General features: G+C 40.9%; 1 protein-coding gene across 1 annotated transcript in view; it reads left to right on the forward strand.

The window, feature by feature from the left end:
* The window catches only part of astn1 (astrotactin 1), a gene marked incomplete at both ends in the record, with an annotated part of 1,409,859 nt that overhangs the window by 644,474 nt on the left and 739,884 nt on the right, over positions 1-25,501 (forward strand). Inside the window, one exon of the mRNA XM_084327731.1 lies at positions 15,814-15,980. Within this exon, the coding sequence (XP_084183857.1) occupies positions 15,814-15,980 (167 nt within the window). The remainder of the gene's footprint in view (positions 1-15,813; positions 15,981-25,501) is intronic.

Consider the following 25,501-nt stretch of genomic DNA (forward strand, 5'->3'; position numbering starts at 1 on the left):
ACAATATTCACATTGCATTAGTCAAAATGACTTACCCTGCTCCCCTCGACCACCACCACCATGGCCCTCGTCGTGAGATGAATCAGATTCTATAATAAATAAATGACAACGTTGGTCGGCGAATATACACCGAAATAAATAACATGCATCAAAATGTGCTATACACTTACCATGGTATCTCCGACCAAGATCAAGGTCGTCGGAGGAGGACTCCTGATCTATAATAAATACATACCGGCGTTGGTTGGCGAACTAGCGTTACATATTCACAGTATACAATGAATCAATTAGCGTTAGGTAAAGCATTATCAAATATACACGTTTCACACACACAATCACATCAACACGACCTTACCTGGTGGTTTCCAATCGGCGCTGCCGTCCGATTCATGAACAGTTGAATCGCTGTCCGATGAGTCTGAAGAAGACACTGTCTGCACAGCCACCTTCCTCTTCCTCGAACTGCGACGGGGAGATACGCTCCCGGTCCCGGGGCGAGACACGCCGCTGGGCCCAGCGACGGTCTCACGGCGCTCCCCGGTCGGAGCCACCAACGGGCCGGTCGTTGTTGATGCAACGGGTCCAAATGCCAACTTGGTTTGAACAAACCGATCCCCCGTCGGCCTGTCCCCACGCTTACCTACACTACGTCTCCTCATACTGAAATAATAATCTAAATGGAATAACTAACTGATCAAACTACTATTACTACTACTAAAATATACTAACTAGACTACACACTAATCCCTCACAATAGTACTACTAGTTAGCACGACTAGGTACTTCTAAAGCACAGCTGAAACCTTACAATTATTCTGATACTACTACTAATACTGTATAAAACTATAACTATACGACTATACGCTGATCTCAATGCAAATATCTCTCTCTCAATCTCTCTCTCTATCTCTCTATCTATCTCTCTCTATCTATCTCCCCAACAAAACCTTGTTGATTCTGGGACGGCGTAAACTTTTATACCTGCGGTCAGGTATGCTGGCCAATCAAAGATCAGCTTCATTGTAGGCTGCAATATCATTCTATTGGGATACAGTGTTATAAAATAGGGGGACACTGCCACCTAGTGTAATTTGAGAGGAAATGCAGTTTCCGGTTCAAACTCAAGTCCAAAAGCTCCGCGGTGAAGTTCAGACTGGGAAAATGGAAAAAAGATGTAAACAGATCAAAGACGTGGTATGGCGTCTTTGGCAGAATGAGCATGGCGAGGAAAGACGTCTTACGGCGGTTTTGGCGACCAAAGTGTTAACATAATTCCCTTGCTCACTCCCTCAGTCGCACTGCTTTTGTTGCAGCTCATACAGTATACATTTGAGCTTTGGGTGTATTATTTGGCACACTAGAGAGGGTTCAACAATAACAATAATAATAATAATAATAATAATAATAATAATAATAATAATAATAATAATAATAATAATAATAATAATAATAATAATAATAATAATAATAATAATAATAATAATAATAATAATAATACAATAATAATGTTGTCAACACGCTGCAGGTGATTATGTTTTAATCTGTGTATTGTGTGCTGTCACCAAATATGTTTTAATCTGTGTCTGGCCAGGTGCGTCTGGGACCGAATCATATGTTTTCATCTGTCAAGGTGCGCCTTCACGGAATGTGTTTACAGTTTTCATCTGTTAAGGTGCTGGGACACCAGCCTTTGTCCTGTAACGTGGTATGAATTATGTTCAGATTCAGTGGCCTGGCTGTCACTCAGTCTGCATGGTGGCATGTGTGCGTTTAAGCCCAGCAGCTTGGCTATAATCTGTAGGGAAGCCTGTTGAATGCTGATTGTGTTGTGTTTGACATTTTTAGGGGGGTTTTGCTTGCTTGGTGGTCATATGAGTAAATGGTTGTTGTGAGTTTGTTCCTGTTGCTTTGGTAATGACATTGATTTGGGATATGCAATGTATGCAATTTGTGATGCAGCATCCTGTCATACTGCATAGTGGTGCATAAGTGTCTTTATTTAACCAGGCAGGGCAATTAAGAACAAAATTATTATTTACAATGATGGCCTGGCGAGGGGGGGGGGGGGGGGGGGGGCGGGGGTGGAGAAAAGAGAAAATAGAGGATACATACAGAGGTAAGGGAAATTATGTAAACACACATCGAATAAACAACCAAATAAAATTACAGTGTATGTAATACATAAGCAGAAAAGTCGGTAGCACTTTATAATAACACCCTGTTATAATACATTTATAAGGTATTTGTAGATAATGAACTAATCATGAACAAACCATTTATATACATTCATAAATGATTATTAAGACATTTATAACTATATTTGTATAACATTTACAAAGTATTTATAACGCATTAGTGGATAATGAACTAATCATGAACAAACCATTTATATACATTCATAAATGATTATTAAATCATTTATAACTATATTTGTATAACATTTACAGATTAGTTCTACATTATTTATAACTCATTATCAACATTGTTTGTACTTGATTTGTTCATCATTAAATAATGTTGTTTAATGTGTAGTAACACATTTGTAGATGCTTTGAAAAATGGATATGAAAAAACGACTATACTGTATCGGCGCCTATACAGTCTGAAAATACAAATAATTATTACCCTTGTGTGTCGTGTCATCATCACATACCGCAATATACTGAGCACACATTAGGAACAAATGTAACGTTAGCGCCCACCACATCAAGTACGTCTACACAACATATAAGAGTTGTTTGTAGGTCGGAAATGGTGGAATAGATTTACCAACAAAAAAGGTGTTTAAACTGCTCATACCTTATTAAAAGCGTGGGGCAGGAGCAGCATGGATAACTTGCTTCTGCATGTATCGTGCTTCCATTCAAACAGACGGCAACACACGTGAAGTCAAGTCTCACTCTCGTGAGACTTCCTCTCTAGATACTCTACCTGGCCAGGGTACTCCTGGGCCCTAGTGCCCCCCCATGTTACACTATATGTCATGCACATGTATTTTATATGTTAATACAGTTGCATTTATCTTTAGTCCTAATTCTGTCACTGTTTGATGTCACAAAGAAGGGTGTATCCGAAAGCTGTCTACAACATTTGTAACATGTGATGAAAAAGTAAACAAATAATTAACTGTATTAGACATTTGTTAATGATGAATAGGCTTCACTTCAGATTGGCCCCCACAATAGCATCTGCAAATGATTTATAGATGTTTTATGAATGTCTTAACAAATCATTTGTTGAACATGAAAAATAAATGGAGATACAGTATAGTCGTTTTTTCATATCCATTTTTCAAAGTTACTACACATTAAACAACATTATTTAATGATGAACAAATCAAGTACAAACAATGTTGATAATGAGTTATAAATAATGTAGAACTAATCTGTAAATGGTATACAAATATAGTTATAAATGATTTAATAATTATTTATGAATGTATATAAATGGTTTGTCCATGATTAGTTCATTATCTACAAATACCTTATAAATGTATTATAACAGGGTGTTATTATAAAGTGCTACAGAAAAGTCAAATACAGTTAAAAGGCTGGGTGACAGTTGTGGGTGTGTGTAAACAACTCTGCGATAGAGTCTTAAATGTAATGAGGGGGGATCGATTTGTCCATTTCCAAAGTCTCGTTCCAACTGCTGGGACCAGCTAATTGGAAGGAGGGTTGACTAAGTGTTAACACTGGGAACATCTAGCGAGATATGGTGAGCAGCTCTGGCGTTATACAGAGCAGAAGACAATTTTAACAAATGTATCAAATAAGGAGGGTCAGACCAAGGAAGGTTTTGTAAATTAATGTAAGCCAATTAATTTCTCGTCGAGAGTGCAACGAGGGCCAATTTACAGATGTGTATTTGTCACAGTGGCATTTGTAGCAAACATAATTGCTGAGTGATACAAAACATTAAGGTGATCAATGACAGTCTTGCTTGCATGCATGTAAATTACATCGTCATAGTCATACAATGGGATAATGGACATTTGGACTAGGGAGCGTTTAGCAGAGTGAGTAAAGCAGGTGTGATTCCTGTACAAGAAGCCGAACTGAGCAATTCGTTTTCTTTTATATTTCCAGGAGGGACAACAGACCTTTTTCCAAACCACTTTTGTTAACCACATAACAAATCATGTGTCTGCTATTAGTGTATTGTAACTCTCAAGTGTTGAGCATTGTGTTAAATCACTTTATTTCACTCGATGATTTACTTTCACTGTGACTATGGGGTGGATATGTCGAATGCCAATAGCCTTATAGCCCTAGTGTCATGGTGAGGTCAGGTTACTCAAAGTCTGTTAAATAGCTTAATTGATATAGTACTGAAGGCCTAGGTGTAAAATGCATGGCCTGCCACTGCTTGCACCTCATTTATGGACGCACCTTTTCATTTGTCAATCTGAGTTAAGGTGCTTTCTACACAGGGGAGCATTGTTGACATGATAACATTGACGTTGTGGTACCTGCTGCTCCCAGAAGCGTGTCGGAAGTGTACTTGAGCAAGACATGTAACCCATAACTGCTCCCGGTGAGCAGGTTGGCACCTCGCATACAGTAGTTGCCTCTGCCGTCAGTGTGTGAATAGGCACAATTTGTAAAGCACTTTGGATAAAAAAGCACTATATCAATGCAGTCCATTTACCATTTGTCTTCCACACTGTCCTTCAAGTGTGGAATCACTCTCTGACAGCAAGCTTTTTAACCACTGGGACGCCAGCATTTATAAACCACCAGATAATTTGCCACATCCAATTATATGTCTACAGCTGTGACTGGTGTCTTACAAAGTATTAGTATTTCACTCCTAAAGCAAGTAAAAACAAGACGTGCCTAGCATAGCTGGACCCAGCATGAAATCCTGTTTTGATTGGAGCTGCTACATTGACAGTAAATTAGAGACAGATTTTGTGGACCTGCAGGATGTTTGCCCTTTTATAACCAAATGAGCTTTATTCTGCATAGTGTTCTCAGCTCTGATATGGAAAACGTACCCATAAGTCCCCTGGGTGCTCTCTGTGTCAGCCCAACCCATTCCCAATTCACTGTCTATGGAGCAGCTTCTGCACTTTGTATCTAGCTATCAAAGATGACTGAAATCATTCCTCTTGATGTGATGCACTTGGTATTGACTGCTGATTTATTAACCCCCTGAGACCCACAGTAGACTTTTTTTTCGGGGGGTTGATCTTTTTCTAGTCATAAATCTGTAATAATAAATAAATGCTTTGGTTAGGCGCCTATTCAAATTTGAAATGTTTAGAGTGCATAACGGCTTAGAACATTATGATGTACGTCACGTGTATGATCATTCCCATGCTCACTTATGTCTCATAAGTTATTGCAGCAATCTTTGAGTTGATACCATTTTTTGCACATAATTTGGTGTAAAATATTACCATTTTTAACCACTCGAGAATTGATCAACATAAATATGGTCAAAATACTACATTTAGACACCAAGACATTAAAGAACACCACTGAACAAATGTGTTCCGTGATTTGGTATCACAAACTGTTGACATATCGAGATTGGAGAATAATTGCATTTTTCTGTGATTATATGGTGAGCACTTCTGTTCTAGAAATAGCTCAGAAACTCCTGTGTATTGTCACAGAGAGAAGCCATGCAGCCTCTGCATTCCCTAGGTCTCCAGTATATAGTTGTACAGTTTTGTGAGGCTGTGATTAACTTAGTTGTAACTGAGTAACTGAGTTGGACCTCTGACGTTACACAAAATAAGAAAATGTAGGGGAGCAGCTGAGATAAATCACTGATCGAAGAACAACTTTCCAAAAATTATTACTAATATTTCCCAAACAAAGACAAGATCATCATTAAATATAATTTCACAAACCGTACATTTCCATGTCCCAAAAATTTATTTCACATGGATTGTGGGCCAACGTCAACTGGTGCTGTCAAAAAGTATTTTGCTGATCAGTCGAATCCATTGCTCATCAGGCCTGCCGCTCTCATAATATGTTCAACAGTCGTACTATTTATTGTTCACATGAATCCATTGATCGTATCGATTAGGCTAACTAGAATAGAGGATTGTATATTTTTTTCTCTGATGTCTGTAATGATGTCGGAAAGTTGCACAGAAGAAAGTTGGTGTGCATGCGTGTGTGTGTTTCACGACGTTACATTAATGGGCGAACAAGAAAAATATGAACATGTTCAGCCTATTGTAATGACCCTGCTATGTTACAAACTTGGCAGTAGAGAGCTCCAGTAGAGGGAGGGAAACCAGCGAGTGTCTCAGCCAATCACAGCAAAACATCGGAGACCATGGCAGTTCGCCATGATTCATACTGTAATACTGTAACACCAGTCACTGTCTGTGTCCAAACTGTGAATAGGCTTACCAAATAATGTCTTTCCTTTTCCTTGCAGTACAGGAGTAAATAGTTAAATGCAATAAGTTAAAAGTGTTAGCCAGAGCAATAGACCTGGGGAGCGAGGTTCCATCTGTGATTTCCCCCATTGTAGCGACCAATTGAAGATACAAAACTATAAGTATTACAGCCAAACCTTATTGTGTAGGTTCATAATATTTGACAGAGTTATATATTAGATTGTTTAATTTGTATACTGTTACAACCAGTAATGGTAAATGTTTTAACTTAACCTTTTAGAAAATGTATTTCATATAGCAATCTTTACTCTGGACATATGGGTACTGTAGTCGTTACCATGGAAACAAGTAGATATTAAATTGCATTAGGTACACTGTCTTGTACCCATGAGTTTTTTCTTGTTTTTGTCAAAAGTAAAAAAAAAAATTATATATATATATATATATATATATATATATATAATATATATATTTAAACGTAGATCTCATTTAATTATGCTCAACTCAGCTCCCGTCAAATGTCAGACCAATTCAATAAGTGGAACATAAATCCGCTACCTTGAAAAACTCATAATGATGAAAGCCTGGGGAAACTACCAGGTTTACACCCACAGTTTTGATCACTGGGTCATTTCTAAGTTGTGCAGCGGTTAGTATTCATGCTGCTCTCTGGTCCCATTTTTGATTTTTCCTCACTCCATCAACTCGCTGAGCTGAGCTGAGTGCCGATCAATAGGTAGAGGCACACAACAGAGGAGGTAGAATGATGGCAAACCTTGATGCGATTGCTCTGATCAAAAGAACAGGTTCTCCAACCGGAGCAATATCTGTCAGCTACATGGACAGCACTCCCCTGCCGCTTCCTGTCAGCTAGATCAAACAAACACTTTCACTACATTGTACATTGGTGGTAGACCAGTAATGGGCTGAAATAGGTTCAAAACAGACTTTTGTTCAAAATACTTACACACTTTAAACAACCTTTTCCAGCTGTAAATCAATCTATTTGTTAGGGAACAGCTTGGACTTCAGTTGATCAACAACTAGCAGGAAATCAAATATAGTCCATTTCAAATGTTAATGTTGAAACCATCTATGGTGGAATACATCAATCTGATTCAAAATCCTGACATGGCTGTGCAGTGTGCATGTATGCTACTAATTTTATATTATCATAAAGTCCAAAATGTGTTGCTCCCTGTAATGGTTTGTGTTTTGTGTACTTAATTTAAGTATGATGTCACAGACATGCGTTTAGCACCTATGCTGTAGTCTCTCTTAACAGCTCTCTGACCCCTGTGTCTTTCTGCCAACTGTCAAACTGCACTTTTGCTTCTTTAAGATGAATGTCAGTCAAGAACAGACTGCACTTTGGTTGGGAGTACACTTTATAGTGAACATTCAACATGTTGTTATTCACTCCGGCTCTCTGTTGTACCGCAGCCACTCCTGACACTTGACAGTTTCACCGTTTCCCAAGCCCTTTAAACGATGATGTTTTGAGCCTCTGTGTGCAGCAGAAGCAGTAGCTCACTTTCATCACTGACATTGGCTCAATAGTGGAATTTAAATTATGATGTGACTTGACAACTGTAGACTCTGAATGATGCTTTTACAATTGACTTCAAAAACACCCTTGGTTTTCTATTCTAAAATACACAGTAGCTCAGGTATATTTCAATTCACTTCACGTTTAATTTCCTCCATTTATAACCTCTCTCTCTTGTTCCCGTGGTTTCAACTGCATCATACTGTAGGCCCGTTCTGTGATTTGTTTACATTTAAGCATGGACGATGGTGTGTAGTTAAAGGGGCACTCTGCGTTTTGGGGGAGAAGGATATGTTTACATTCACATAGCTTAGTTTACAAAATGTGATTCTTAGAATAATTAAATTTTACGTCATCATACATCAAAACACTTTCCAGGGAGCTTTTTAGCTTCAGTTTTCCAACTGATCCACCTCTCCTCCTACTTTACGTGCATCACTACTTCGCCCCTATGGCACAGCTAAATGAATCCTCCCGTCTCATGGTTGGTAAATTCCTCTGGCCCAGGGACAATACTTGATTTGTATATATAATTTAATTAAATAAAAATCTATTTATCCAAAATCATATCTTCCATAATAATAGGCTAATGGTAGAGCTCAGTGTGACACTATCATAATTTCACTGTTTAGGCCACATCATAAATATAGCTCTGAATAGGCAGTAGATTACCACAATTATCCACTTGCAAAAACGTGCGGGCGGCATATCCGGTTACTTCTACCATGTGTAGACTTCTTCCGGTCCCATCACAATACATAGACTTTAGCAACTTTTCTCCCGTCAATTAAACAACTTTATTGTCACTTTTCTTTTTTTATTACGTTTGAAAATTATATTTGTTTGTATTATTAATCTGTTCACCATTCGTTTTTATCGTTAGTATTGTAGACTGTGGAGTTGTGGACAGGCTTCAGACAGAGGTAATGAAACTTTTGTATTATTATATTATAGAATGCAACAATCTATTTAATAAGCAAACGTTTGGCATAACGTATCGGCATACAGTAACATGATCAAATGTCTTCTGATTATCAAACAAGTCCATATGGGGGTCTAACAAACGTGATGGCGACAACACTAATTCATTGATTCATTGATGTCTCATAATATTAGCTAAATGCTAATATGGCTAACTAACAGTAAAAGTTTTTAGATGAAATACAGCCCAAAAACGTAGCCTGCGACGTCCCACATATGGGACGTTTTTAGGACGATTTGCCCACCGGCACTTTGGCGACCCCTAGTGGCTCGGGTGTGCATATTTTGTAATACAATATATATATATATCGAATTTAAGGCTTATTTGTTGCCTGTCGATAGCGCCAAAATCCATTCAGCGGTTCTCGAGTTACATGCCGGTGTTTGAGGCTTGTGCAAAGTACACGGTATTGCGCAAAATACCACTCCTGACTCAGGCTACAGTAGTTCCGTCAATCTAGATCCGATCTCGAAAATAATTGTGGAGGGTTGTAGCCAATGAGTGTGGCTTTCCAATGATACCCCACATGGTATCATGATAAAAAATAAAAAATTATAAAAAATTATAAAAAAAACACGAAAACAGGAAGAGAAAAACAGCAGAATGAATTGAAGTCTATGAGAAAACTGAGTACATAGTTGACCAAAATCACTCCTAATCACTCATTTCTGAATGGATCTTTATGAAATTTGGACATGTACTACATAAGGCTTCAGGCTATGGATAATTCTTTTAAGCCATACCACCTTCTGGGAAATACTACTAACTACTACAGAAAAACTTGAGTATTACATTTTTCTACAACTCAAGTTCAGACCTATGTTACTCTATTAAGTTAGCACTAAAAGTGAAATTTCTTTCTGGAATCAGAAACTTGAATGTCATCTTTCAAAACAGACCAGGCTCATGCATGTGCTATAAGTATAAAGTATGTTGTTTTGGTTTGCAAAAAAAGTATGCAGTCCTCAAAAACTAAAACTAAAATGACAAATTTTGGAGGCGCGTGTTAACCCTTTGGGTGCCGTTCACGTAGTCTACGTTTCTGTCGCCCAGTGGTTGAGTGCCGGAAACGTAGAACTATGTTTTTCTCACTGTATTTCTTTTATTCACTATTGCGGGGCACCTTGTGCATACTGTTCTGAGTGTGTTTGAGCTGGCAGATGATCTTATACCTCCCTCTAACGCCTTCGGCCGCTATTGCACTCCATTATAAACGATGTAGTTTCTTTTCTCTACCGAGCTGCGCCATGGGGGCGGGCCCTAAACACTCGGGCAAAACACGCGCTTGTAGGGATTGATTGATTGATTGATTGAAAAGTTTATTAACAGATTACAGAATGGGTACAGTACAGTACAGCTCAATACATACAATTGTTAAGGGGATGCAGACCAGAGAAAGACTTTCGTCTTGTTTACATCAGGGTCCCCCATTTTCAATTCATCATAACATATATGACATACATGACATACAGATAGACAATACTGCTACATCTATACATTTATGACATATCAGATTTGCAAATACAGTACTGTTTGTGATACAAAAGTGTCCAGAAAAAGAGTGTATATACATTTGGCGTAGAAACTGTACATTGGAGGAGGTTGGGTGGGTGGGGTGGGGTGGGGTTGGGTGGGTTGGGTGAGGGCTGTACATTGGAGGTGGGGGGGGGGGGGGGTTGGGTAGGGGACACACACACATTTTACACTGTACATTGGAATACTGACAAAGCCTTACTTGGTCATTTACTGTACAACTAGGTTAGGACATTTGTAGGGGCCAGTTTCGAATTGCAGTCTCACGTAGGTGTTTTTTGAGACTGTTTTTGAAAGTGGGTAGTGATTCACATTCCTTTACAGCTTTGGGTAGGGCGTTCCACATTGATGTGGCATAATTGCGAAACGTGTTTAGTCCCTTGTTTGAGCCGAATCTGGGTTTTACATGATTTGTGAAGCTCCCTCTGGTGTTGTGATCGTGGTATTCACTGACCTTTGGGAAGTATTTTGACATGTACATGGGTACCTTGGTCGCGTAGTGTATCTTGTAGACCAGGCCCATTGCAAGTTGCTGTACTCTGTTGTCTACTCTAAGCCATCCTAGGTTGTCAAAGTGGGCAGGGGTGAGGTGGGTTCTAGGAGTCAGGTCAAGCAGTAGTCTGACTAGCTTGTTTTGAGGTGTTTGTAATTTGTTTTTTAGTGCCTTTGAGGTGCTTTGGTACCATGAGGTGCAAGCATAGTCGTAGTACCCTTGAATGAGTGCTCCTGCTAGAGTCTTCAGGGTATTCTTGTTTACCAGAGAGGAGATCCGGTACAAGAATCGCGTTCGTTGGTTGACTTTTTTTATTACATTGGATGCCATTTTGTCACAGGAAAGATTAGCCTCTAGGATGGAACCCAGGTAGGTAATTTCATCTTTCCTTGTGATAATATTGTCACCCACTGTAACCGAGAAGCCGTCGGTCTTGCTGAGTTTGTTATTTGAACCGAAGAGAATGGACTCTGTTTTGCCCATGTGTAATGATAGTTTGTTGTCGGCGAGCCATATGCAGATTTTGCCTAGTTCCGAGCTGAGGGCTTTTTCAACCTGTAACTTGTTCTTGTCAGAGACCAGCAGGGCTGAGTCGTCCGCAAACAGGAACAAGTTGCAGTCACAAGCTGACGACATGTCATTTGCATAAATTAGGAATAGTAGCGGTCCTAGTATGCTTCCTTGTGGAACACCACAGCTCACTGTGAGGGGGGGGGATAGGGTACCGTTTACTTCCACCATCTGTTCCCTCCCCTCCAGGTAGGATTGTATCCAGCTCACTGATAAACTATCAAAACCAATTGCTTTTACAGTAGCTTGTCAATCAGAATGGTGTGATTGACAGTGTCGAAGGCCTTTTGTAGGTCCAGCATGACCATGCCGCAGTATTTGCCCGCGTCCACCTCTTGTTTGATGTGGTCGTTCAAGTAGAGAAGGCATGTGTCAGTGGAGTGGGATGTTCTGAAGCCAGATTGGAATTCGCAGATTAGATTTTTTTCCACAAGGTACTTTTCGATCTGTTCGTATACTATTTTTTCCATGACTTTCGAGATGGATGTAAGGATAGAAACAGGGCGGTAGTTACCCGGGTCTAATTTGCTGGCTTGGACAACTGACCCCGCCCGCCTGTTCATGTGCAATGCCCAATAACGTCGGAGACAGCGCGCCGGTCTAAACCACATTTCATGTATGCATGAGGAAGGATAATAATGATAATCTAGCGTTGATTTCAGGAATATGACAACGTGATAAGTAAATTACACAAAAACGCTATTATTGTGTCTTTTTCCTGGAATTACTCAGAAGCACCCAAACTATGTTCATATTCAAAACGGTATAAAACGGAAATGTACAGATGAAAAAATTATCTGTTTTTTGCACGTTGACTGGAAGCAACTCACTGACAATCGACTGCGTTATTAGACCCATAGCTATAATATAAAATATAGGTTTAGCTCTACAAACTACAACTACGTTTACATGGGGTTAATGGATGGCAAGGCCAGATGCACTTCCCGGAAGGGGCGTGTCACTCAATGTGTTAACACTAGCACAGCCATGGAGAAAATGACACTAATTCCACTAAAGGGAGGGAGGGTCAAGGAGGGAGGGAGGTGGCCGCTCAGCAGAAATAGCTGAAATAACGTTCTAATTCCCTTTTCCTGAAGTCATTTTGAAATTTCAGAAACCGTGCCAGATAAAACGGGTACTTTTAGGAAAAGTCATTGAGTGACAGAGCTGGAGCTCGACCGAGTGACAAGGATACATTTATTGAAAATGCCTAGGGGTCATGTGACCCCTTGTCGGCTGTGCTAGTGTTAAGATGTTAAAAGACCCCGCTGACAAACACACTTTACAAACGTTTACTTATTAAATAGATTGTTGCATTCTATAATATAATAATACAAAAGTGTCATTACCTCTGTCTGAAGCCTGTCCACAACTCCACAGTCCACACGCATTTCCTTTTGTAAAACGTCAACACATTAACAATACTAACGATAAAAACGAATGGTGAACAGATTAACAATACAAACAAATATAATTTTAAAACGTATTAAAAAAAGAAAAGTGACGATAAAGTTGTTTAATTGACGGGAGAAAAGTTGCTAAAGTCTATGTATTGTGATGGGACCGGAAGAAGTCTACACATGGTAGAAGTAACCGGATATGCCGCCCGCACGTTTGTGCAAGTGGAGAATACCAATAACATTTGAATAGCCACATTCAACCATATAATAGTAGAAATAGGAAAAAATAAGAAGAAATATGAATATAGAAAAAAAAGTCTCACAATTGAAACACATACATAATATGGATGATGAAGACAATGTGTAAAGATCATCACAAACAGGCCTTCAATACCTGGGCAATACCGTCTATAAAATCTAGTAACAATCAAATAGGAATCTCTCCTGGCTGATCCCACAACTATAGGGAGGTGTAACCATCACGGTGACCAAATGTGTCCACATTTTTATAGGATTCTATCACATTTTCATAACAATAGCGAATATAACTTACCCTGAACCGTTTTCATTGAGGTTTCTTACAAATTAACACCGTTTTATTTTCCCTTTATATGCGGATAACATTAAAATCTTAAATTGTACCATTATGTTCCCCTTTAGACAACAAACATAATGCTAATGATGCACTTTTGTTAAGATAATTAGGTGACCATTCTCGGTCACTATATTCAGGTCACATTAATAGTTTAACGCTGTTCAGATCACGTTTTCCTAATCCGGTGCTGACCTGTGAACTAGGTGATAAATGTCATTTGTAGTCATTTTGTAGTCATAACATTTTCACCTTTTAAACCAATGCTGCCATCTACTGACAACATAAAGTGTTGTGTATAACGTTAAGTTGAGAGGCTACCCGCACACTTATAAACACTGTCGCTCAAAACACATTTTAGAGATTCCCACTTTTTACTGGTACATGCGTTCATATCTAATAGTCTTTAGATAACTAAATATAGATGAATACTCATGAAATTTGATATATATATATATTCTAAAATAAGTATAATTTCACTTCAACTACCTGTTGAGTGTTGACATGAAATTCCCAAACGCTGACAGTAAAAAAAGCCTGGATGTCGCGCAAAATGGGGCGTGACCGAATTTGGTCTACAGACAAAGAGAGTGACCGAGATTGGTCTACGTTCCGTTAGTAGTTACGTCATTGTTGTTTCCGGCCGGTCCACCTCGCTTGAAATTGCAATGTATTTCCAATGGACACATTTCTAAATCGTCTCATTTAAAACAAAGCATGAACATTGGCATTGTGTACCTTTCTGTGTGTATTCATCCACAAGCTATAGCTCAACATGAATTGGTGTGAGTTACTATAGGATGGCCTCGGGGAATCACTAATGACTTACTGTATCTACCTGAGTAAGGGTGTATAGAATACAGGTTGAATGGGATATTGGCTGTATAAAAAGTATAATTCAGATTTGGAGATCCAACCCTTATGTTTAGCCTCTTCCATGTAGGAATCATTATTATTATTATTATTATTATTATTATTATTATTATTATTATTATTATTATTATTATTATTATTATTATTATTATTATTATTATTATTATTATTATTATTATTATTATTATTATTATTATTATTATTATTATTATTATTATTATTATTATTATTATTATTATTATTATTATTATTATTATTATTATTATTATTATTATTATTATTATTATTATTATTATTATTATTATTTTATTTTAAAACAAATCAGTCAGGTCAGACTTCAGTTTCTTATGAAATGTTTCATTATATAGTTGGGAGAGGATTCCAGCTTAATATTTATCTGCATCCTGGACACAGATGGCGCCTCCCTTGTCAGCAGGTTAGAATTCATTAGTTCTGTCAATTATTTCTTTACTGGATAGGTTCTGGGAGACATGAGGAGGTTGAGTAGTAGTTTTCATTATGTCATGTTCTGTTTTACGAGAAAGTATTAATGGAAGCATTAGACACATTGGGGCAACATCTGTTATTAGGCCTAAAAGGGGAAGTAGGAGTTCTAATCACAGCCTCATTGTTATGGGAAAATAAGTATTTGAGCTTTATCTGTCGAAAACAATAAACTAAAAGCAATGATACCTCTTCTTGGGACAAATAACAGGCCCTTAGACAAAAGGTTAATACGGTCGTTAGTCAGTTCTGTAGACACTAGTATTGATTACTGTGTCCTGGACAGGCTGAGTGTTCAAGGACACTGTTTTTATGTTGTTTTGCTGTGTTTTTTTTATTTTTTATTTTAATTTTCTCTCTGTCTCACCTTACTCTCATTTGCAACTTTTCTTGCAGTGTTGAACCCTCATGTCTAAATAATGGTCAAAAGCACGATATACGATGCCTTTATTGTTTACAGCTGGAGAGTGGAGACTACACTCAATACACAAATGCACACACACATAGCAACAGAAAGAGTGAGTCCTATTACAAATGGAAAATAATAGTTTGACTCACCCGGTATTTGCAGACACATGGCCATGACAAATAGTGTAGGAGAACCTTTAGTCCAAGGCAAATTTTTTGTGGATTCTTTGTACACAGAAGGTGCTGAATGAGCTCAGTGGCAATTTTTCATGTCTGGGTAATGTTATCATGGTGTTATTCACCGTCAAAGATGAAAACAAATAAATAATAATCATTTATATTCTCCTTTGGTTCATTACAATTTACTCAAGCATAACAGACACACTTGTAGAAGTGGAGCAATCTTCCATGTACTTGGGTATGTACTTTTAAGCAAATATTCTGAAAATATGGCTAGGGCTTAATATGTTCAAGGAAAAGTGCAGCATTGAAAGATGGGTAAATATATACAACGTTAAAACAAATGATTGTGTCCCCTCCAGTGCCCACCGGGACTGAGCCCCATGAAAGACGGGACGGGTTGCTATGACCACCACATTGGCATCGACTGTTCCGACGGCTTCAATGGGGGCTGTGGACAGCTGTGTCTCCAGCAGCTGGCTCCTCTGGAGGACGACCCCACGCTGTACAACATCCAGATGTTCTGTGGGTAAGGAACAAGGTCATCATTCATTACGCCTAGTGGTCAATTCTGTTGAAATAAGATGGAGAGGGAGACAGACAGACAGACAGACAGACAGACAGACAGACAGACAGACAGACAGACAGACAGACAGACAGACAGACAGACAGACAGACAGACAGACAGACAGACAGACAGACAGACAGACAGACAGACAGACAGACAGACAGACAGAGAGACAGAGAGACAGACAGACAGACAGACAGACAGACAGACAGACAGACAGACAGACAGACAGACAGACAGACAGACAGACAGACAGACAGACAGACAGACAGACAGACAGACAGACAGACAGACAGACAGGTAAAGTGGGAGATGTAGAGTGGGTCGTGTAGAGGTAGAGAAGCACTCTCCTACCACAGGTTCAATTCCCGGTAGCAGTACTGTACTTCCGGCTCGGTCAGACGTCCCTACAAACATAATTGGCAGTGTTCAATTCATGGCTGGGAAGCCGGAAAAGATATTAGTCCTGGTTGTTGCATTAGCAACTCCTGCTGGTCGGTTGGGACGCCTGTTCAGCAGGGAGGGGATCTGGAGGAGACAGCGTGAACCTCTGCGTGTGTTGCGCTCTCCCAGTGAAACTCCTCGCTGTCAGGTAGAAAGAAGCGGCTGGCGACTCCACATGTATCAAAGGAGGCATGTGGTAGTCTACACCCTCCCTAGAGTGACAGTGGATAACACATGACCAGGACCGTGACACACACACAGGGACTTGGCATAATGATTAACTGCAGAGAAAATGGGACAAAATAACAAAAAGAAAAAGCACTGACTGCTTTTGCTTCATTATTATGCTCACTGGGTGATTTTCTGAGAGTGTCTGAGGCTAATTGCGATAACGGTGATGTATATAAGATCCAGAACATATAAGTTCTTTTTTTTTATCTACTTTTTCTCCCATTTTCTATTTTTCTCCCATCCCAATTTCGTATCGTCCAATTCTACCCTCCCCTGTCTCGAACGCTGTTTGGCCATGCCTCCCACAAGCCGGCTGTAATGTGGACGAAGCCATACATTGCACGAGTCCCCTCCGGTACTCGAGGTAGCAGCCGTCGCATCTTTTCACCGGCACAGCGCATACTTTCAGCGTCGGGGGTCTGCGCTTTGGAGGGACGCCGCCCCCGTCGCGTCTTGATTCTACTGCGCAGGCGCACCAACCGACCTGTAGGAGTCGCTGTCCACAACGTCCGATCCCCACCCATCAGCTTCCCACCCCCTAATACTGCCAAATGTATTAGTATGAACGACCAGCAAAGCTGAATGCAATGCGGAAAGCTGGGCTCGAACCCAGCGTCTCCTGCATTGGTGGTGAGCGCCTTTCCCACTGCACCACCTAGCCGCCCTGGAACATATAAGTTCAACCAACATCCCATAATTGTTTTGTTCAATTTGGCTACTTGGCAGCGCAGAGTGGTTTTCCCATTGTGCTTCATTATCGGCTAATTGTGAAAATGATGAACTGTGAGCGTTTGGAAACTCTACTGTGGCCCTAGATAGCATCAGCTACTGTACATCTTTGAATTATAAACCCCAGAAACGACAGTGCCAGGGTCATTATATATTCACCCCGACCACTGGCACCGCATCCTCCCCTCACCACAGCACATTATGGGATAAACCCTTTGAGATGCACCATCTCGTTTTCACGGGGTCCTCAGGCACAACCCATGGAAGTTAACTATCTTTTTTAAGTTAGGTTAAGTTAAGTACATACACATTATGACATACACATAAGTACATACACTTTATGACATACACATAAGTGCATACACATTATGATATACACATACGTACATACACATTATGACATACACATAAGTACATACACATTATGATATACACATACGTACATACACATTATGACATACACATAAGTACATACACATTATGACATACACATAAGTACATACACTTTATGACATACACATAAGTGCATACACATTATGATATACACATAAGTACATACACTTTATGATATACACATACGTACATACACATTATGACATACACATAAGTACATACACTTTATGACATACACATAAGTGCATACACATTATGATATACACATAAGTACATACACTTTATGATATACACATATGTACATACACATTATGACATACACATAAGTACATACACATTATGACATACACATAAGTACATACACATTATGCCATACACATACGTACATACACATTATGACATACACATACGTACATACACATTATGACATACACATAAGTACATACACATTATGACATACACATAAGTACATACACATTATGACATACACATAAGTACATACACATTATGCCATACACATACGTACATACACATTATGACATACACATACGTACATACACATTATGACATACACATAATTACATACACATAAGTAGGCTACATACACATAAGTACATACTCATTATGACATACACATCATGACAAACACATTATGACATACACTTAATTATATACACATAATGACATACACATAATTATATACACATACTGATATTGTGAGGATGGGGGGGTTCTTGCGGAGCCCAATAGCAAAACACAGGAGGAGAGAATGGAGCGGTTTAGGGTTCTTTAATTATTCTTCCCAACCAAGAGTATAACAGGAATGTGAAACAGGAATGTGAACAACACGGAGGTTATAATGTTCTTGGGGGGGAGAAGAATGAGAGCAGGTGCACTCCAGTGCAGCTGTCGGCAGCGAGAGATAGATGACACAGGTCTTGCGCTTCAGAGCGAGCAGGAGTCCTCTTTGCGGGGCTCGAGACGTCAGGGTGGAAGGACGCTGGGGCTCGAGACGTCAGGGTGGAAGGACGCTGGAGCTCGAGACGTCAGGGTGGAAGGACGCTGGAGCGAAGTCCTGGGGCACAAGAAACAGAAGGTTAGGGCAAGCATAAACAGGGGTAGTTACAGCTGGTCTTCAGGTAGCGTTGTCGTACCTCGGTAGGCAGTTTAACACTGTGACGTTGGATGATGGGTTCTGCCAGTTGAAGTAGGGAACGCTTGATGAGGTGATCTCTTGCAGCCGCGCTGATTGCTCCTCATCTGGCAGACATGCGCTCTGATCATGACAGATATACACATACTGATATACACATAATGATATACACATAAGGGCTCTCCCATCACCGCAAACTGCACTTACAGTACAGTACTACATCTACAGTGTCAGCTGTACAAAAACTGAACGAGAAATTTTATAAATGAATAGACCAATTAACATTATGTTGAAGTACTTTGAGTCTAATTGTGATAATGAGGAAGTAATGTACATTTGTAATATCCATATTTATAATATCCATAAGATATTATAAGGTCAACATCCCATATGTTTTTGTTGCCTTTGCTAATGTCAGCGCTGCTTTTTCCCATTGCACTTCATTATAGGCTGAACTGGGAGTGTTCAGCAGCGGTGTAAAAAGTACCCAGAAATTATACTTACCGTATTTTTTGCACTATAAGCCGCACCTGAATATAAGCCGCAGCAGCTAAATTGAATGATGTGTACATATATAAGCCGCACTGGACTATAAACCGCAGGTGTTTTAATGTTTAATTACCATATGTAAGGGTTCGTGCACACAGAGGATTATCGGGAAAGAGATGGCTGTTTGAGGAAGCTCCCATTTATTAACTTGCAGCAGCTGTGTGCCTGTGAGAGAAGAGCAAGTGAGAGTTAAAGGTGGTGGACTGTAACCTGTAAAATCCATAGATTTAGGAGGTCCCCTAGTGGCCGTTAGCTGTAAAAATCCATAGATTAGCCGCACCGTTATATAAGCCGCAGGGTTGAAAAATGGGGGGAAAAGGCGCAGTTTATAGTCCGAAAATTACGGTAAGTGAAAGTATGGGTACCGTCTCAAAATCATACTCAAGTAAAAGTCAGAGTATCTGGCTAAAAACACACTTGAGTAAAAGTAAAAAAGTTTCTACTTTTAAATGTACTTAAGTACTAAAAAGGAAAAGGAAAAACTTTTTTTTATTCCGGGTCAATGAAATGTTCTGTTTCGTCCTCTTCATCACTCGTACTATCGTTTGTGGCCATCTTATGTAGCTTGTCACTCTGACTGTCTATTCTTCTGATATCATGTGTTTAATCAAAGATTCCCGCTTTCTAGTCTTGCACAAGGATCAAGGACCAATCAGCATGGGTATGGGCAGGTTAATTTTCCATTGATGGGGATTTGATTGGCTGTTATAAAATAAAGCGCGGCATCAGGGTTAATAACGTTAACGTTAGTTTGGTCAGAGAAACAATGCAAGCATGCAAGCAAGCATGATACCCATGCAAATACAAATCTGTTCACTGAGGTCACTGCCTGCCTGCCACCTGCCCAAATCACATTTTTCGTGCAGAGATATTTTGCACCACCATTCGTTGAAAAAAGTTGATCAGCCTGTTTCTCCACTTTTTCAGTATGTCATGAGAGTGATCCTCAGCTGCTTATATCTGATTGCTGGCTGAATGGGAGTGGATGTTATATAAATAATTAGCTATTAGTTTATTCAGATATTGGCTATTTGTCTCACCTATATTCTACCTCAGCCTGCATGAACATCAAAGGGTGTTCCATGATGAACAGACCATAGCCCATTGATTATCAACTATGTTGCACAAACGTTTTAAACATACCAAACACAGACACATGGATGAAAGAGTATTGGTATATTGATGTTTCCTCTGTATTATGACATCTGTAACAGATGATCTGTCATCTGAAATCCCAGGCCGACTCTTTACAATTATAGGCAAGTGTGTTTTAAAGGGGATGAGGGAAACATAACCATTGAAAACGCTTTTGTCCAAAACAGAAACAAACCTGGCAACCAGTGGGCAGGTGCTAGGTTTCTGTTGCATCGCCCAACTTCAGAGATTAACACCTCCAGAGAGAAGGTCTGAATACAGACACCTTCTCCCACATATATTTTGTCTGAGGACTTACAGTAAGCACAGTGCATAAAGGAACACACCAACATTATGGGAAATATGCTTACCATCTTCTCCAGAGTCAGAAAAGAAGATATATACCAATTTCCTAGATACCTACTCAAATTCGATTTTCTTTCTTAACCTCTTAACTTGCACCGTCCCAAAATCTGCCGAAGTCACGGGACTTTGCGAGCGTCTACTGACTGCATTTTTCGCAGAACATATAATAATATAATATACCATTCGAAAGATCTTTTTGTTGCCGTTCGAACGCCACCTCACTTGACCAAATCCGTGCCTCGGTTCTCGAGTTACATGACGAAATGGCAGGTGAGCGTCTTTTTACCACGTGTCAGATGACCACCCCGGACTCCAGACGCTCCAGAACTGCCAATCATCCGCTGATGGTGGAGATTATTGGTCAGTGTCGTAGCCAACGAGTGTAGGTTTCCAACGATACCCCATGTGGTGGGGTGAGAATAAGGGAACTAGGTGAAAGTTGACAAGTGAAAACCAGGGCCCTCATTCATCAACGTGTTCTACGCACAGATCTGTGCTTACCCTGTGCGTACGATCATTTCTAAGCAAAGAGTGGGATTCATCAATTTCGATTTGAACTTGACTCCGTGCTTACATCTACGCACAGGTCAGACCAGGCGTACCTGGCGCCCAGTGGTAGAATATATTATTACAACAAGGAAATGAGCTTCTGTGCATAATAACACTGGCATGTTCTGTACGAACCGTAGTTCATTATAGTTCATTGTAAAATAGCAACAGTAGTGTAATTATGGTCAAAACCCTATAAATAGCATTTGGAATAATAGATCTTTCTCTCAGAATGAATGCAGCATGGTTTATATAGCGTTATCGGAATATACGGGGTGTAGGCTACTGACTGACTGCGCTCCGCGTAGCTTGATTGATTGATTGATTGAAAAGTTTATTAACAGATTGCAGAATGGGTACAGTACAGTACAGCTCAGTACATACAATTGTTAATTGGGGATGCAGACCAACTTTCGTCTTGTTTACATCAGGGTCCCCCATTTTCAATTCATCATAAATCATAAAGCTCAACTGGTTATTATTTTGCGCAGACCGCAGAAACACAGGAACGTTTTGATTATATTTAAAAGGCTTTACGTTAAACGAAACAAGTGGAATTTCGAAGCTGTAAGCAGAATACAAGTCATATGAATATAGTGTTCTTCCCCCTTTTTACTGTATAAGAAAGAATAGAAAACGCATTGCAATGACACCAGATAGTGGACAGACTATGTATATGATGGGATTCAAGTTCGCGTTTTTGTTGATCATAGGCATGCTGTCAGAGTATGATATCTTCAAACATTCTAGAACATTTGTCGTCACAGATCATGTCCTAATAGAACATAGGCTATGGCATGGATCGTGATATTGTGTGGACTGTAATTATTACTGTACCGGTACCACCCATTGTGACAACAGCCTTGTGAGTCCCGCACACAAACATGATGGAATTCAAGTTCATGTATTGAAAGGCAGGCTACATCATACATGCAGTGAGATTCATTGTTATTGTATATGCTCTCTATTATTGTTTATATAGGCTACCCAATACTGACATCAAAATAGATTGTAGTATGCCTCTAGAAATCATATGCAGCAGGTAGAAAATTGACGGGAGATCCATCGCGATTTGGAATAAAATTGAGGAGAACTTTAATCCCTGGGTATTAATCAAACAACACGGGACAAGGCAGTCATATTCCAGCGCGGTATTTATTAGTGTTTGCGCTGCCCAGGCAGCAATGGTTAATAGATATTGTTACAAAGGGTCAGATTAAACCGAATATATATATTTACTGATTGATATATATTGCATAATATTTGTATATTGTTTGATATCCCTTGTGTATTCTTTGTACATATACACGGAATATCCCTTTAACCTAGTACAGACCATAATATTTCGTTCTCTTATTGGATAGCGTTCCACCAGCGCCATTGCCATACCCCCAGAGTCGAGTTCAAAGCCACCGTCAAGGCTTGTCTCAACATGCCCGGTTCTGCCCAAGACTACGAGACAGGAATAAGGCTGGTACTAGTTTATTCGCCTAACATATAAATATGGCGCAGGTGAATACAGAAGTAGTTTGAGTTACCCAAGTGAAGCCTCACCCACGATACGACGTGCGGTGAAGTAGGGCCCGTTTTGCCCCAAAATAGAGTCTTGTCTTATCCTAATACGTTTGTTCAACGTATCGTTCGCTCCTTACTAGTAAAGCCTTCATCACGAGTCAACGACCAAGTGAAGTGAGCAACCGTGCGTCTAAATAGAGCACTTATAGCCGCGTGCGAATAGGATAGTAAAGTGTCAGAGCTTAGTGGAATAACGTCAAGTTCAACCTAGCTAATGTGAAGTACCGCGCACCGGAGAATCTACACCGGTGAATGCAGAGCCCCTTTCCGGCTGGATTATTATTATTATATTGCTTTGGACCAGGCTGTTGGAGCGGATAAGAATTGTCTACACCCACTACTGTGGGATTTACCCGTGACGTGAGGAACATCACTCGAGCCCGTCTCAAGGAGAGGCTGGCCGGCTTTCACCTGTGCTGCATGCATACTGGGATTACAGCTGCTGCTTTCGTCTGCCGATCAGGGAGTAATATACCGCCTCCCATAGCAGGAGCTTATTGAGTCCCCGCTGATCCAGACTTTGCATTCGAACATTTCCTCCCCCTGCTGGCTTACAACCGGTGGGAACCCCCTACCAGTATCTCCCGCTACCTTACCAGAGTACCATAGATATAATTCCTAATATTCAGGTTGTATTATTATCTCCTGCGTAATATGAGAATGGACATACGTTATTGATTTGCCTACGCACATTCCTTTGCCTTATAAGCGCATTCAAAGTAAAGTATATTATGTACTATTGCTGCTAATAAATATTCTAAATCCAGATTTGTGTGGAAACCGTGTCATTGTGGAGGTGTTCTCATCATATACTCGTGTACTGTATGGCCAGTAGTAATGTACATAAGACGGTAGTGGTTTAATGATACCATACTTATTAATACAGTCAGGGAATTGTACCCCTCAGTTACAATTGGTCCTTCGAGCCCCGGATAAGAATTAGCGTAATATTAATATAATATTAATATTAACATGGCCGATGATGAACACCACAAACGGTTCTCCTAAGCTAGATCGCCCGGAGCGCAGACGGCAGCCACCTCTTCACCTAGAGGACTACGTTGTCAGTCCAATACCTAGCTTTAAAAGGAAGTTAAATACGGATAAAGTAACTAAAGCGGATAGTAAAATTATGTCCAACCCTACCAACCAGGCTACCCCGCCAGTAGAGACCCTAGTGGGTTCTAACGTAACTGACCAAGCTCATGGGGGGGACCAGGAGGGACATGACATGACTTTACCCCCCGACAACGCCAACGGGACAGTCCCCGGAGAGCTCCAGGATAAAGAAAGCGCTCCAGGGACGGAACCCGACCCACTACCAGAAGAGAAGCGCGCCCAGGAGACGGACCTCGAGGCGCGCCCAGAGAACAGATCTCCAACGAGCACTGCCGGAAGCCGATCACCTCCGCCGGTGTCTTCCCCCAGCGAAGCGGACAAGATGCTGGCGCAGGCACTCATCGCCACCCTGGCAGCCTCCACCGAACGCGATCGACTTCAAGCGCAACAGACGCGCGAGCGCGAACATTCTGCAACCGAGCGAGAACGCTTCCGGGCGCAACAAAGGAGTGAAGACGACCGCATAAGACTGGAGACCAGACGCCTTCAGACGGAAGAGAACATTGAAAGAAGCCGCGCCGATGCACAGCACGCCGCCGCCAATGCACAGCGCGACGTCGCAAATGCACAGCTCCACGCCGCCCATGCCAGCGCCAATGCCCAGCGCAACGCCGCCAACGCACAGCGCGACGCCGCCCAGGCCAGCGCCAATGCACAGCGCGACGCCGCCAATGCCCACCGCGAAGCAGCGCGCGACGCAACCCATGCCCAGCGCGAGGCAGAGCGCGACCGGCTGCAGGCGCAGCTGATGGACAAATTGGTTGCCATGGCGACACCCCCTCTCTCCGCACGGAGCTCCCGGAGATCGTCACGACAAGGGTCTAGGACGCATTCCCCTACCCGACCAAGCGACCCGGGACCCCGCCAACAGGAGGATCCTGTCCACGTCTCCGAACCCCCTCCCCGGCCGGTCCATACGAGACCCAGCAACCGGGAAGAACCGGACCACGCCGAGAGACTGAACCGAAGACTCCAGGTCCTAGTAGAGGAAGAGGATGAGGAAGAGGAGGAATGTCAAGCCGACCAGCAGCAACGTACTCTGGACCAGGAGGCCCAGTACAGCCCCGACCAGCAGCAACGTACTCTGGACCAGGAGGTCCAGTACAGCCCAGAAGTCAGCCCCGAGGCACTACGCTACAAACCCCCGACTCAACTCACGGGTGAGTTTGACGCACCGCCAGCCCCGAGGAACAGCACCTGGGTACCCGACCTTCGGTACCCACCAAGCACCAGCCCAAGA

This window comes from Notolepis coatsorum (genome assembly GCF_963971535.1).
Source record: "Notolepis coatsorum genome assembly, chromosome: 13".
Classification (NCBI taxonomy): Eukaryota; Metazoa; Chordata; class Actinopteri; order Aulopiformes; family Paralepididae; genus Notolepis; species Notolepis coatsorum.